General features: G+C 43.3%; 2 protein-coding genes across 2 annotated transcripts; one reads left to right on the top strand and one right to left on the bottom strand.

Moving 5' to 3' along the window:
* Window positions 1-824: 824 nt before the first annotated feature.
* Window positions 825-6,615, bottom strand: msl2a (MSL complex subunit 2a). Its single transcript, XM_018663715.2, is given in 4 exon segments — window positions 825-2,704; window positions 2,706-2,924; window positions 3,177-4,588; window positions 5,569-6,615. Coding segments are annotated over 4 exon segments (1,857 nt in total). The 5' UTR covers window positions 5,711-6,615; the 3' UTR covers window positions 825-2,620.
* Window positions 6,616-7,659: 1,044 nt separating this feature from the next.
* Window positions 7,660-13,196, top strand: pccb (propionyl-CoA carboxylase subunit beta). Its single transcript, XM_018663598.2, is given in 16 exon segments — window positions 7,660-7,942; window positions 8,802-8,921; window positions 9,019-9,087; window positions 9,205-9,261; window positions 9,536-9,649; window positions 9,875-9,985; window positions 10,124-10,232; window positions 10,386-10,486; window positions 10,488-10,507; window positions 10,604-10,685; window positions 10,830-10,953; window positions 11,090-11,197; window positions 11,466-11,566; window positions 11,833-11,931; window positions 12,030-12,129; window positions 12,235-13,196. Coding segments are annotated over 16 exon segments (1,683 nt in total). The 5' UTR covers window positions 7,660-7,696; the 3' UTR covers window positions 12,357-13,196.
* The last annotated feature ends 547 nt before the right edge of the window (window positions 13,197-13,743 follow it).

The following is a 13,743-nucleotide window of genomic DNA, read 5'->3' as shown; positions in this document are numbered from 1 at the left end:
CTCCACCCAGGTTAATGATAATAATGCAAGAGAATAGAGAGTTATACATTTTGCATTGACTTGCACTTAGTCATTGTGGCAGCATAGCAACACCTCAAAAACTACTGGATAAACTGCTATGAAAACTTGTACAGACATTCATAGATGATGAATGCTAATAACTTGAGGATTGGCTTGCAGATTTGGTAAATGGACTGTACTTATATAGCTCTTTTCGACCACTCAAAGCGCTTCACACTACAGATCACATTCACACACACATTCATACAGCACCTCTATGCAATAGTGCTTTCTAGCACAGACACACACCGATGACAAACATCTGAGGCAACTTGGGGTTCAGTATCTTGCCCAAGAATACTTTGGCATGTCGAGTGGAGGAGCCATGAATCGAACCACCGACCTTCCAGTTGGTGGGCGACTGCTCTACCTCCTGAGCCATAGCCGCCCCAAATTGATTTGAGAACATAAATACTGTACTTTTCCCTAGTTTTAATATTTTGAACTGATATCAAGATTTTAGCTGGAGATCAGTGTAATGTGTGGTATTGGAGATGAGGGAAAATAACTGCTGTTTTCAGATTTTTTTTTAGTCTTTGCCTTCATTAAATGGAAAGTGAGAGTGGTTTACAGTACAAAACACTATCACATTTGTAAGAGTAAACAATAATTATCAATTTTATTAAAAAGGTCAATTTTCAGATTCTTCCTATCATCTCCAAGAAGGGAAAAAAGCATATTACATCCTCTTAAGGTTTAACAGGATCTGGTTCTGTGTTGCTATTCACACCCCCTCTACATGAAAAAAAAAAAAGACACAAAACTGAAAAAGTAAAAAACTATCATTTAATTCATGTTGTATTACATGTTTCCATATTGTGGCAGTGAATGTTTCAGCAATAATAAGAGTCACTCCTCAAACAAGAGTTTTTACATAAAAAAACAATACCAAAAACTAATCAGGGTTCAAGTAATGCCCAAAAGAAATACATTTTGAAACATACACACATACACACACACACACGCAGGAAGATAGATCATATTTGCTGATCACACTGTAATCCACCGGCTACTTCCTGGTCTATGAGTGGAGAACCAAGATGTTTGTTTGGTCAGCCTGAGTCCTCTCTCTCTTCTTGAGTTGTTTTTTTTTTTTTTTTTGGTCACCATGACTGGACTGACAAACATGTTGTAGTTACAGCTGAGACAGTAAACACAAACACAGACAATACACAGCCTCTTGGGTTATAGGAGGGCTTCAAGGTGCTTTAACCAAAACATACACACACACACACACTTGCATGCACACGGACGCGCACACACGCGCACACACACACACACACAAAGACAGTGGTACCAAATCTCAAACACTTGGTATCAAAAATAGTCTCTGAGTTGGTGTCTAATCAGTCAGGACATTACAACTATGGGGAAAAAATGGACACACAGAGGATATTTTGTCTTGTTAATGACAACCTATGGCTTCAGTTTATCTAAACGCACACACTCACATACACACAGTCATGTACAATCCCATAATCAAAACATAACGATGTAATATTTTAGAAGATGGTTGTAGTCGAACAAATGGCAACACTGTAAACAACTGCATGTGTACATGAGAGCTGGGAGGCTCCTTGTTGGCGCTCCTATTGCTATGGTAACCAAGAATGGTTTTAGTTGTAATTTGGCCAATCAATCAGACTAAGTGCTTACAACCCACCATCCGCCTCCCTGCTGACATTACAGTAAATCTCAGCAGGCGTGCACACACACGCACACACACACTCTGACACACACATACAGAGAAACCGTGGAGCCAGTCAAGTGCTTTGACATTATCTCGCTGCCTGTACAATGCCTGCATCAGTCAAGTTCATTAAGACAAATTCATTAACAGCCAACAGTACTTGGATTGAGTGAGTCAATGAGATAGAAAAGGCATACAGTCTTGTGTGTAAAGTTCTCCATAGATTAGTCACAAGAGTCATTCAATTAAGGTGTGAACACATACAAGGTTAAGGATTAGTAAGGGCCGTCCTGATACCGTTTATTCTTAAACACACATGGAGTAATACTCAAACATGGAAAATGCTGTGACAAGTAACTGAGATATGATGATGCAGTGTTTGTTGTGATTATGCACCAAAAATCATGCACACGCACACGCACATGCACACGCACACACACACACACACACACACTCGATCTATAATTGTGCTCACACACTATCAGAACACAAAACCTGGTATGGGTTCCTATTGCCTCTTACAGTATGTCTGTGGTCTATGAACAAAAAGCACCTCTGAAGTACAGAACAGCTGTGGAACCGAGTATAAGTGTTTTAACTACAGACAGGCAACAACACACACGGGCACACAGGCACAATACAGGAGGCTTTGGCACACCCATGCTAGTCTTACTACTCAGCATTTTCCAACACAGAAGAAGAGCAGGTTACAGGACAGGACAGACCCATAGCTGCCTTAGATTATCTCCCCTGTGGAAAGGGGGGGAGGGTACAGGTTGTCTTGACAGACACAATGATCAGCTGTCACATTCAATCAGCACCGAGCTGTCTGTTTTTTAGTTTTGTTTTTTGTTTTGGAGTCCTAGCCTCTCAACCAATCAGCAGCTCCAGGCTGTCCTCGTAGTTGGGCTCTTGCGGGGGACTGGGGGACAGGAAGGCTGTGGTCACGGGGGTTCCCGTTGCCTGTGGCCACGTTGAGGAGGGTGTTTGCTCGGATGCTGGTGGTTGCCGGGTTGCGGAGCGCCGCGGCCGCCGTGATGCTGGTGAGGTTGATGCCGAGCGTGAGCCGCGTCTGTTCCAAGGCTTTCTCTGGCACGGCGAAGGCCTCGAGCTTCTTCTCACCGTTGGCCATGTAGGAGTTCTGGCAACCTCGACAGATACAATCCAAGCACGCCTGAGAGAGATGATGAGGGAAACTGATGAGGAGATTTGTCTATTTGCATCACACCAATGTCAAATAAACGACATTAAATAAATACACGAATAAATAAAACGTTTAAAATAACCAAGAATAATCTACATCCAATCAGATGATGATATTACACTTAATAAAGTCCAAATTAAAAAAGACAATATCAGCTGTCTGTAAAATCATTTAAAAAATGTTGCCCCAAAAATCCCATACATGCAATGATCATATCCTCACCTTGCGGTTTGAATAACAGGGGCAGCGTTGCCCCCTGCAGGTCAGTACAGAGGGATTCTGGGTGGCCCTGCCACACTTGCAGCCCTTCTTCTCCACTGGCTTCTTATATGGAGGCCTTACAGGTGCTGGGGGCACCAGGCAGCCTGACATCAACCGCTGGTCTTTGCTTCGGTCCTTGGTCTTTGAGCCTCCACCACTACGGGCCTTAGTGTGCGGCTTCTTAGGGCCTGGGTCCACATGCTTCCTGGCACCTTTACTGTGGTTGGGAGCAGGGCGGCTGGGCTTAGGAGGCGCCCCGTTGGGGAGGGATGAGTATGTGTGCGCTGGTACAGTTAAGGAGGGCGTGGGTGGTTGTGTGTGCAGTGTATGAGAGGGGTTTGGAGTGTGAACATGTGAGGATGAGCCCTGTAGGATGGAGGTGATAGGGAGGGGTTTCACCTTTTCCCTATCACTCTCTGAATGAGATCGTTTACGGTTAAGGCGGACTGGCGGGGGCTTGGAGGTCGGAGGAGGATCGAAGGAGGATGTGTGTATATGAGCACCATGGCTTGCCACTGTGTTAGTCCTGTCTGTTTGAATTTGTGTGTAGTTATGAGCTGCATCCAGCTGTATGTACATTTGAGCGTGTGCTCTGTCCGTGGCTATGTGTGTATGAGAATGCGTCCTGTCTGGATGTGTGTGTGGAGAATCTCGACTGGGCTGAAGGGGATCCAAAGTCTGTAACACCTCCTCCACACTTAGGAGCAAAACCTCCCCCTCCTCCAGCTCCCTGCTGCTAGATTCCCCATCCCTGAGTGAGCACACAGTGCCTGGAGTTGGGGCTAAAGGTCCAGTGGTCAGACTCAGTTCCAGACCACCACAACCAGTACTGGAAACAGACAGGCCTGCCTGTGGCTGCTCCTCTACCAGCTCACATACTTCCAGCTCAGGAGAAGAGGGATCCAGATCTTCAAGCACTTCTCCATTGCATTCCTGCGGTCCATTGGAACATGGAGGGCCAGAGGATGAGCTCTGGGGCACAGCTGAGAGCTCTGCAGGAACAGGTGGTGCCTCTGTGGGGGTAAGTGACTCAGGGGCAGAGGGATTCACATCTTCCTGCACTAGACTCGGGTCCTCTGTCTCCATTTCCTCTTCATGTGACATCAGCACCTCCTCTAGCAAGGCCATTACCTCTGGAGATCCTCCCACATGGCTGCTGACCAACTGCAGCAATGGCGAATGAGTTACATAGAGGCAGAGCTTCCTGTAGCACTGAACTAGCAAGGAGAGCTGTTTGTTCTCCTGGAAGCAGGAAGAGTCCTTACAGCGACCGCATGACGGCCTTATCTGCATCTTCTGGCCTTTACAGCCCAAGCAGACATAATGCTGACACTCTGAGTGCGATGGGGAAATTGGATCCTGGAGCAGTTTACCTGAAACAAAAACAAGAGGGAGCCTTAATCTATTTGTTTATGCACTTAACGCAGCAATGCACAGAGGTACAATGAACTAGCTGGAGTCATTTAAAGCCATTTCCATTCACTGTCATGCTTCTATGGAAATGGTTATAATTACCATTAGAATCAATTAATATGATGCTCATATTCCTGATTAACCACTGGTCTGTTAAATATTAGAAAACAAAGAAAGATGCCTATCATAATTTGGCAGAACCTAAGGTGATTTCTTCAAGTATCTTGTTTTTTCTGAACAAAAGTCAAAAATACAAACAAATGCAGCTTTAGCCCTATAAAAAGATGTATTTAAAACAGAGCAGGGAGATCAATAATATTAACATAATTTAGGACTCATCTAGGATTTTAATTGTTTCTAAACTGTGTGTTTTGGACTCTCTCTGTACTTATGTGTCCCAGTTTATTGAAATAAACAAGGAACCTGATTAAATCATTATGTTCAAACCACTGATTATTCCTGCTTACATCATGCCAAAAATAACATCAGATAATCAGCAGAGGTCAGAAATATTATCATATATCACTTTACAAATATTGCTCATCTCTAAATGCAAGCTGGCCCTGTGTTGATATTCCACTAGCCAAGCAGGGTGAGTAAATAAAGCATGAATAGGAAACACATGGCTCTGCAGTAGGCACAACAACAGAGGAGTCATCTGTCTTGACAAGAGGACAGATGACTGGGGCTCAGCCTCGGTTGCTAAGGAGACCACGGTGGTGAGCACGACAAATCGTGTCAACTGCTGCGAGCACACGCACGCCCACGGACACTTCAGTCAATGTGAATAGTAAGGTTATGAAACACTCATTCAGTTTAGTACAGTGAAACTGATCTGCGGTAGGAAATCGATGATAATCTTGCAATGAGGTGACACAGAACAATATAACAACGATTGCTGTGTATGGCAATCATACACTGATGTTTTCAGGATGCTTACCACAGACAAGGCATGCGAGGGACTGACGGAAGAAAGGCAGTAGCTTGTACATCTCTGCGAAGGTGTTAGGCTGCCGTGGGTCACACTGCAGCACGGCCCGGCTGGCGGACACGTACAGAGCGGTTGCATTAACGGGGTTCATAGCGGTGCACTCCGCAGCCTCGGGGAAAAACGGCCCGGGGGAAAAAAATCCAGCCACTCGCGGCGACTAACCTAAAGATAGCCTCAGTCTCAGGGTGGATGGAGGAAATATAAACTGGCCTGGCGGGGCAACAGTCAGTCACTCCAGCGTGTCAATGCAGACGTATGAATTAATAATAGACAGAATAATAGAAAACGAACATGGTGAAGCGGTTATCAATAAACGCGCACAACGTTAGCTCGGCAGGTGGCTAGCTAAAGTTAGCATCACTAGTTCGGAGTCGTTACTATTCACCATCGAGATCTGTCAGATCACAATTAAAGTCTCTGTTGATTCGGAAAAAATCGACCCTATGCTATAATTATTCACATTATTCCTAACGTTGCCTAACAGCTAACAGTGAATCAGATGATCAGACAACCCATGATCAAAAGGTTAGCATTATGTAGCTAGCGTTAAGCTCACGACATCAGCGAAACGTTTTACACGAGAGATGGTCGGTGTTTGCCATAGAGCCAGTTTACTGTCCAACGCTGCCTCCTCGTCGATGTCTAACTTAACGACGAGCTGCCGCTAAGATCGCAAATTTGTTTGATTAGCAATTAGCTAACAGGCGCGCACTTGATGTAAACAAAGCTAACCAGCTAGCGTTAGCATGGCTAGCCAAATTAGCTAGCGAAAAATCCACCGTATCACTAACCCTACAGACGCCTTATACCTCACGCACAGGAGGGAAATGCAAGCTATAAACAGAAATCTTGCGATTTTGATACGTTTTACTGTAATACTTGGCGAGCGGTGACCGAAACATAGCTAAGTAGCCGTTTTACAAATGCATCAAGCATTCGATTTTCCACTTTTCCTCGCATCAACCCCTCTGGACAGGCATGATCATCACGCGAGACTTCCCCTAGTTACCCTGGTTACCGTAGTGTACGAAGGCTTCACAGCGTCGTCTTGTATCCTCATTCACTTTCTTTATTCACTGTCATAAACAACTTACGAATGATAAGCACTCAAGTATGTTTATTTCACGCTTTACATCTTATACTTCTACTCAACTACATTTCATAGGGAGTATTTTGTACTTTTGACTCCATTACAATTATTTGACAGTTTTAGTAACTAGTTACTTTACAAATGAAGGTTAGTGCATACAAAAAGTACGTACATGATGCTATGTCCTAAATTCACCTTTTTCTACTTTTAACACTTTAAGTACATTTTTCAGATTTCATTTACATAGGCCTACTTCAATTTGAGAAGGGATTTTGAATGCACGACTTTTACTTATACTGGAGTATTTTTACACTGTGGTATTTTTCATAACCTCTGCGAAAGTGAAAGAACTGTGAATGGCATCACCAGCATATTCACAAATCAGTGTTCAATGTACAGGCCAATGGCCAAGAACACTTGTTTTAACATGCTCTTAATTCAATAGATTACTGATCTGCATTCGATAGTGCTATCCACTTATTACAATAGAATGCGTTTGTAAAAGTAATATATACAGTACAAGTTTGTACAGCATTTAGAATAACCTTATGTAGGCTACTATTCTAACTTTAATTTAGGCTTGTAGCATGGAACATGTCTCAAATACAGTATGTTTCTTGGTATTTTACCCTTTGTTACACCTGTCAGGCAGCACTTATACCCAGATCCCCAACCGTTCTTACCATATACGCATTTCCGTATACATTAAGACCAGTTAGGGCAATGTTTGGGGTTGAGGACTGCCAAATAGCGAGAGAGGCCACAAGCTGAGAGGAGGGTCTACCTGACGAATTAAATTCAGGGGAAAATGTCCCAATACTTCGACTTTCAAACAGGAAAACATGATCCCCTTTAGGTCCCGCCCATCACCCTAAGCCACACATTCTTCCTTTCTGGTTGGCTGTGAGAGCTCGCCCCCCATTCGCTATTGGCTCAAATCTCTGCCTTTCACTCCCCGACCGCTGTCATCCGAGAACACGCAGAGCAATGATGGCGGCCTTCAGTGTGGCTCGAAGCAGCTGTGGATTCTTAAGCGGGTTGAGGGTATCCTTCAGGAGTTTGGCGCAGGTGAAACATGGCGCAGTTGCTGCTTCAGTACCACAGACGAGTCTGCTACGGGACAGCCGCTGGTATTCGGTCAGCCACCTGTCCGTTAAGGAGAGGATTGACAAGAAACGGAAGGCGGCGCTAATCGGGGGAGGTCAGAAGAGAATAGATGCACAACACAAAAGGGTAAAAATCAGCTAACATTAACAACGTTTATCTTTATACTAACATGCATTTACTTGAGCATGTGCGCGGGTTTTCAGTCTAACTTGCTTTAATAACATTAACAGTCGGAGTGATTGATAGGTGAAATGCCTGGCTCAAAGGCACTAAGTCAGTGGTTGCTGCCGGATAACCCCCCCTTTAAGTGACCTTCACCAACCAACTTTTTAGCCTAGCTTGGGTTGGGTGTTGCTCAGTGGCACAGTAGAGAATTTCTGCAACATCCACCTCTCAGTGCCCTTGAGCAAGGCACTAATCATCTGCAAACTTCAGGTAGAAGTTAAAGCTAAAGAGTCCAGGTTCAACAAGAAATTCAAAAACATATTCCCATAGTTCCTCTATAGGCCCCAACTAAAATTTAAATTGCCTAGAAGATACTATAGATGATCATAAATGCTGTTACCAGTTAATGTAACAGTTACACAGATAATCAGATGTTACTTTGTTTTGCTAGATAGAATCAACTAGGTAGTTAAGGAGAGCAAATTGATTAAATCAGGTCTGTGCAATTTCTAACAGGACATATTCATTTCAATCCCTGGCCTCATGGCAGATTTAGTATTGGATTAATATTTGGCATCAGCAGAGACTCTGAATTTAGGTATTGAAAGCTGTATCTGGAGAGAAAATGTTGGATCAGTGCATCTCTAAATATTGCCATAAAACAGGTCTACTTAGTGATTTCCAACATTGACCATAAATGTCTTAACACAGCACGGGCATAGACAAATTTATACAGTGTCATGTATAGTGTATTGTCATATTGCATAACTGCATTGCGCTGTTCTCATAAATCTGTAGTAACTGGGTGTATGTGTTGCAGGGTAAACTGACAGCCAGGGAGCGAGTGGAGCTGCTGCTGGACCCTGATTCCTTCGTGGAGACGGACATGTTTGTGGAGCATCGCTGCTCCGACTTTGGCATGGAGCAGGACAGAAACAAGGTAACGGGACATGGTCATACATACACATAGTCCTTTTTTAACATTTGCAGCAGTTCCTTCCTCCTTGGTTTGACATTTTACTGTCTCTTGGTCTTAGTTCCCAGGTGACAGCGTCGTGACAGGCCGAGGCAGGATCAATGGCCGACTAGTCTATGTATTCAGTCAGGTACAACGCTTACACAATACATAATTATATTGTCGAGAGTTCAGACTTTTTGAAATACAGAGCAGCTCTGTTTCACTTGTTTAATATTCCCATCTTATCCTGTTCTGTTTCCCTCAGGACTTCACAGTGTTTGGCGGCAGTCTGTCTGGAGCTCACGCACAGAAGATCTGTAAGGTAGGTTAGTGAAACCAACAGAGACATTACAGCTATTTCATATTTTGAAACATAACTCAGATACTGAAGTGTGTGTTAATATATCCGTGCCTGTGTGTGTATGAACCATGCACGCTAGTTTGGTAAAATGCTGAAATACTGGCAGTAAACGTGTCTTTTTCTGGGTCAAACATTCCTTGTGCGCTCTGAGAATATTATGTAGCCCATTTGTATTTTGACAGCGGTTTTTCCTATTTTTTAATGTACTAGCTACCCTTAAATGTTCTGTGCTCAGATCATGGACCAGGCGATGACGGTCGGAGCCCCGGTTATCGGACTGAATGACTCTGGAGGAGCTCGGATCCAGGAAGGAGTGGAGTCTCTGGCTGGATATGCAGATATATTCTTGGTGTGGTCATTTTGTGTAGTCTTTGCACGTCACTGCTTATTGACTGAAATCTTAAAATCAAAATCACACTAATCAAAATTCAAGATCTTTACTCAGTATGTGTTCAGCACTGTAAGCACCTAGCATTTTTGTAGAGTTAAGATTATCCCCAGTGTTAACATTTTGAGAAGCACATGGCAGCAGCTTTACGTTTTTAAAACACTGGAAAATGTTTCACCTTTTCAGAGGAATGTGATGGCTTCAGGAGTTGTCCCTCAGATCTCCCTCATCATGGGTCCCTGTGCAGGAGGGGCTGTCTACTCCCCCGCTTTGACAGATTTCACCTTCATGGTTAAGGTATTAACCACAAATACAGCTGACACAATAAACAACAATTGTTCACTTTTTCCATTTTGTTTTAGCTATAAGACAACCAAAATGTGTTAGTATTTCCAGAATGCTAGTTTCTGAACGTGTGTTTGTGTGTGTGTGTAGGACACGTCATACCTGTTCATCACTGGACCTGATGTCGTAAAGTCCGTCACCAACGAAGACGTGACTCAAGAGGAGCTTGGTGGAGCCAAAACTCACACCTCTGTGTCTGGTTAGTTTGCATGTAAAAGCTTTTATTTTTCTTGTCTTGTTTTGTTGAAGAGTTGAGTTTCTTTTCACATGCAAATCAATGGAGTTCTTAAATTCCAAGATCCATAGGATTAAAAAATCCTGTCCTGAAAAGCATTTCCTGTCTTGTTCTCAGGTGTGGCTCATCATGCATTTGAGAATGACGTGGAGGCCCTCCTCAACCTGCGAGAGTTCTTCAACTTCTTGCCACTCAGCAATCAGGATCCCGCCCCCATTCAGGGAGTGTCACGACCCCAGGTAACCAATCACCTTTACCTCCACATCACTGAACAACCAATCACCTTTCTTTATGAGATTTTTACCTCACGTCTGACATCTCCTTTCCTTTTTCAGTGATCGTCTGGTACCCTCACTGGACACCATTGTCCCATTTGAGTCGACCAAAGCCTATGACATGTTAGACATCATTCAGGCAGTATGTGTACACATACACACACACACACACACACACACCCACACACACCACACACACTCTCACATGCTGATGTGTGCAACCACTGTACATCTCATGTAATTTCTGCCAGTAGTAATAGTTTCTTTTCTTCTTGCATCTGTTCAGATAGTGGATGAGAGGGAGTTCTTTGAGATCATGCCCAACTATGCCAAGAACATTGTGGTGGGATTCGCCCGCATGAATGGACGCACTGTGGGCATTGTGGGTAACCAGCCCAAAGTGGCTTCTGGTGAGTAAAGAAAGTAATCAAATAGTTTGTTTTCATCATTTTTTATTGTTTCTCTTTTTATCCTATATGCAACCGCTAAAAAATAAATTGGGAAGGTTATTGCTGGCTGATTAATAATTTCTGTCTTGTGCATTAGGTTGTTTGGACATTAACTCCTCAGTGAAGGGAGCTCGCTTCGTACGCTTCTGTGATGCTTTCAACATTCCCATCATCACCTTTGTGGACGTGCCAGGCTTCCTGCCAGGTATTCCTCACAGTCTCACACTGGCTACGTTTACATGCACGGAGTAATCCATCAATCAGCCATACTCTAGTTTAGCAGAATGCTTTTGTCTAAATGTGGTGTCTTGTCCACAGATGTAATGATCCACCTGCACAACAAGTACTAAAAGATTTAGCTGCAGGGTCGGGGAAAAGAAATAAAGAGACAGTGGTAGCAGAAATTATCTTTGCATTGAAGCGATAGTGCACACTCAAACCCACTACATAACTGCTGTGATGGTTGTCAACAGGTACCGCTCAGGAGTACGGAGGCATCATTAGACATGGAGCCAAACTGCTGTTTGCTTTTGCAGAGGCCACCGTCCCAAAAATAACCATCATTACCAGAAAGGTGTGTGAGTGAACAAAATGAGGAGAGACAGATGCAGAAAATCATATCAACTGGAGGAGAAGTTAAGAGTGAAAAGTTTTGGTCAACATCTAAACTTCATTAAGATCTTATGTTAGAAGCTAAACCATGCTAAGTAGCTACCAGTGAGTGACTCTCAACAGAACACGTCCTGCATGTGCTTCACAGGAAAGACCCATTTTATATATATATATATATATATATATATTATATATATTGAGTACACTGTGTTTGTGTGCGTTTCCCAGGCGTATGGAGGAGCTTACGATGTGATGAGCTCCAAACACCTGAGAGGAGATGTGAACTACGCCTGGCCCTCAGCTGAGGTTGCTGTCATGGGTGCCAAGGTACAAACACATTCTTTGTTCGTTTGTTTGTTTATCTCTTGCTCTCTCTCTCTTTTTTTGATTCAACAGTGTGAATGTTCTATTCTCTCTTTTCTCAGGGTGCTGTTCAGATTATCTTCAGAGGGAAGGACAACCAGGCGGAGGCAGAGGCTGAATACGTGGAAAAGTTTGCCAACCCCTTCCCAGCTGCTGTTAGAGGTATACTTTCTCATTTATTTTGTCTCCAGAAATCCGCCATCAAGAAAACTAATGTAATACATTACACACTTCTCTCTGACTGACCAAATGTTAATTTTTTTTTAGGTTTTGTGGATGACATCATCGAGCCGTCCACCACTCGCAGGAAGATCTGCAGAGATCTGGATGTGCTGGCCAGCAAGAAGCAAGTCAACCCCTGGAAGAAACACGCCAACATTCCTCTGTGAAACACACCCAGACAGTTTCCACATTAACACTATCGAAAGGCACTCGCTGTGGGATTTTTTTCTGTGTATTGAGTCCACATTCAAATGAACTGCAGTGGTACCCTGTGGTGATGACTTCGGTAGCCTGCCAAGCAGATGTTATTTGTCATATTTCACCATCTCTCCTCACTGTTTATTTAAAACTGTCATTTACCACTCCGCTAAAAGCGACACATGGAGATGCACTCCCTGATTTTGTTGATGTTTAATCGTGGCTCCAGATTTCTGAATTTCTTCCCAGCCCGCTGCTTGCTCATGTTTCTAACTGTAAAAGCTGTGAGAAACTTTTTAGGACTTGGGGGAAAATATTGGTGCTCTGTAAACAAAATCAGGAGGTGTATATTTACATTTACATCCTCACCACTATATGCAAGAGGTTAATAGGAAAAGCTTCACACACATTACACTACCTGAATCACACACATTTCAAATGATTGTCATATCAGTAAGTGGCCATATTGGTCAGTATTGTTGGTATGATTTGATTGTCAGAACAAAGCTGTATCTGAGAGGGCAGATTACATATTGCCGATAATATGTATCTGAAAAGCACTGGCAACTATCAACACGATAAGCAGAAAATGCAAACATACTGTGGTCATGTACAGTGTTTCCAAACCCTGTTGATGTACTGTATTAAGTTTCTGTAGGTTGTGCACTAGTTTGCGCTCTCAGATGTGCTCCCTGTGTTTGACATCCTCTTTTAAGGTCAAGAAAAAGTCACTCTCTCAACCTGGAACTGTGCCTTTGCTCTCTGGCAGGGTCTGATCTGCCATCTGTAAAATAAATAATGGCCTCATACTGTGTGTGTTTTATTTACTTCTACCAATGCTGTAGCCTCTGTAGTCAGTTTTCAGTATTTTAAAAAGATGTAACATAAATTAGAGCCGATTTGAACAATAAAATAAGATGGTTTGGAGTAAGTGGATGGCTCTCTCTGTCCAGTGCGTGTGAATATTTGGGGGTTTGATTTGACTGTGAAACCAGGACAATGACGAAGGGCTGAAATATTCAAGCAGTTATGAATTTAAAATGTAGTGCACAAGTTGTGCTGGCCTTAAAGGAATAAAAGAATTTGCTGCCAAGAGTTAGATGAGAAAATAAGCTGATGTCACACTCTGGTAAATAAGAAGCTACAGCCATGCAATGCTGACAGTAATTCAAGCTGACTGCAACCATTAGCTTTGTAAAAAGACAGGAAATGGGGGACAACACTCACCCAAGTATAACATCGACAAAAATGTTCTGTCTTCTTGCGGTAATTTAGGGTCTCTTTGTGGTTGCTTTGTCTTCCGGTGACCATAAGAAAGGGTCCCCTGACCTCTCGGGTTCCTGAACGTGCATCCAG

Source organism: Lates calcarifer, linkage group LG19 (genome assembly GCF_001640805.2).
Source record: "Lates calcarifer isolate ASB-BC8 linkage group LG19, TLL_Latcal_v3, whole genome shotgun sequence".
Taxonomy (NCBI): Eukaryota; Metazoa; Chordata; class Actinopteri; family Centropomidae; genus Lates; species Lates calcarifer.
The sequence above is the reverse complement of the archived record's forward strand: the minus strand, read 5'-3'. Positions and strand labels throughout refer to the sequence as shown.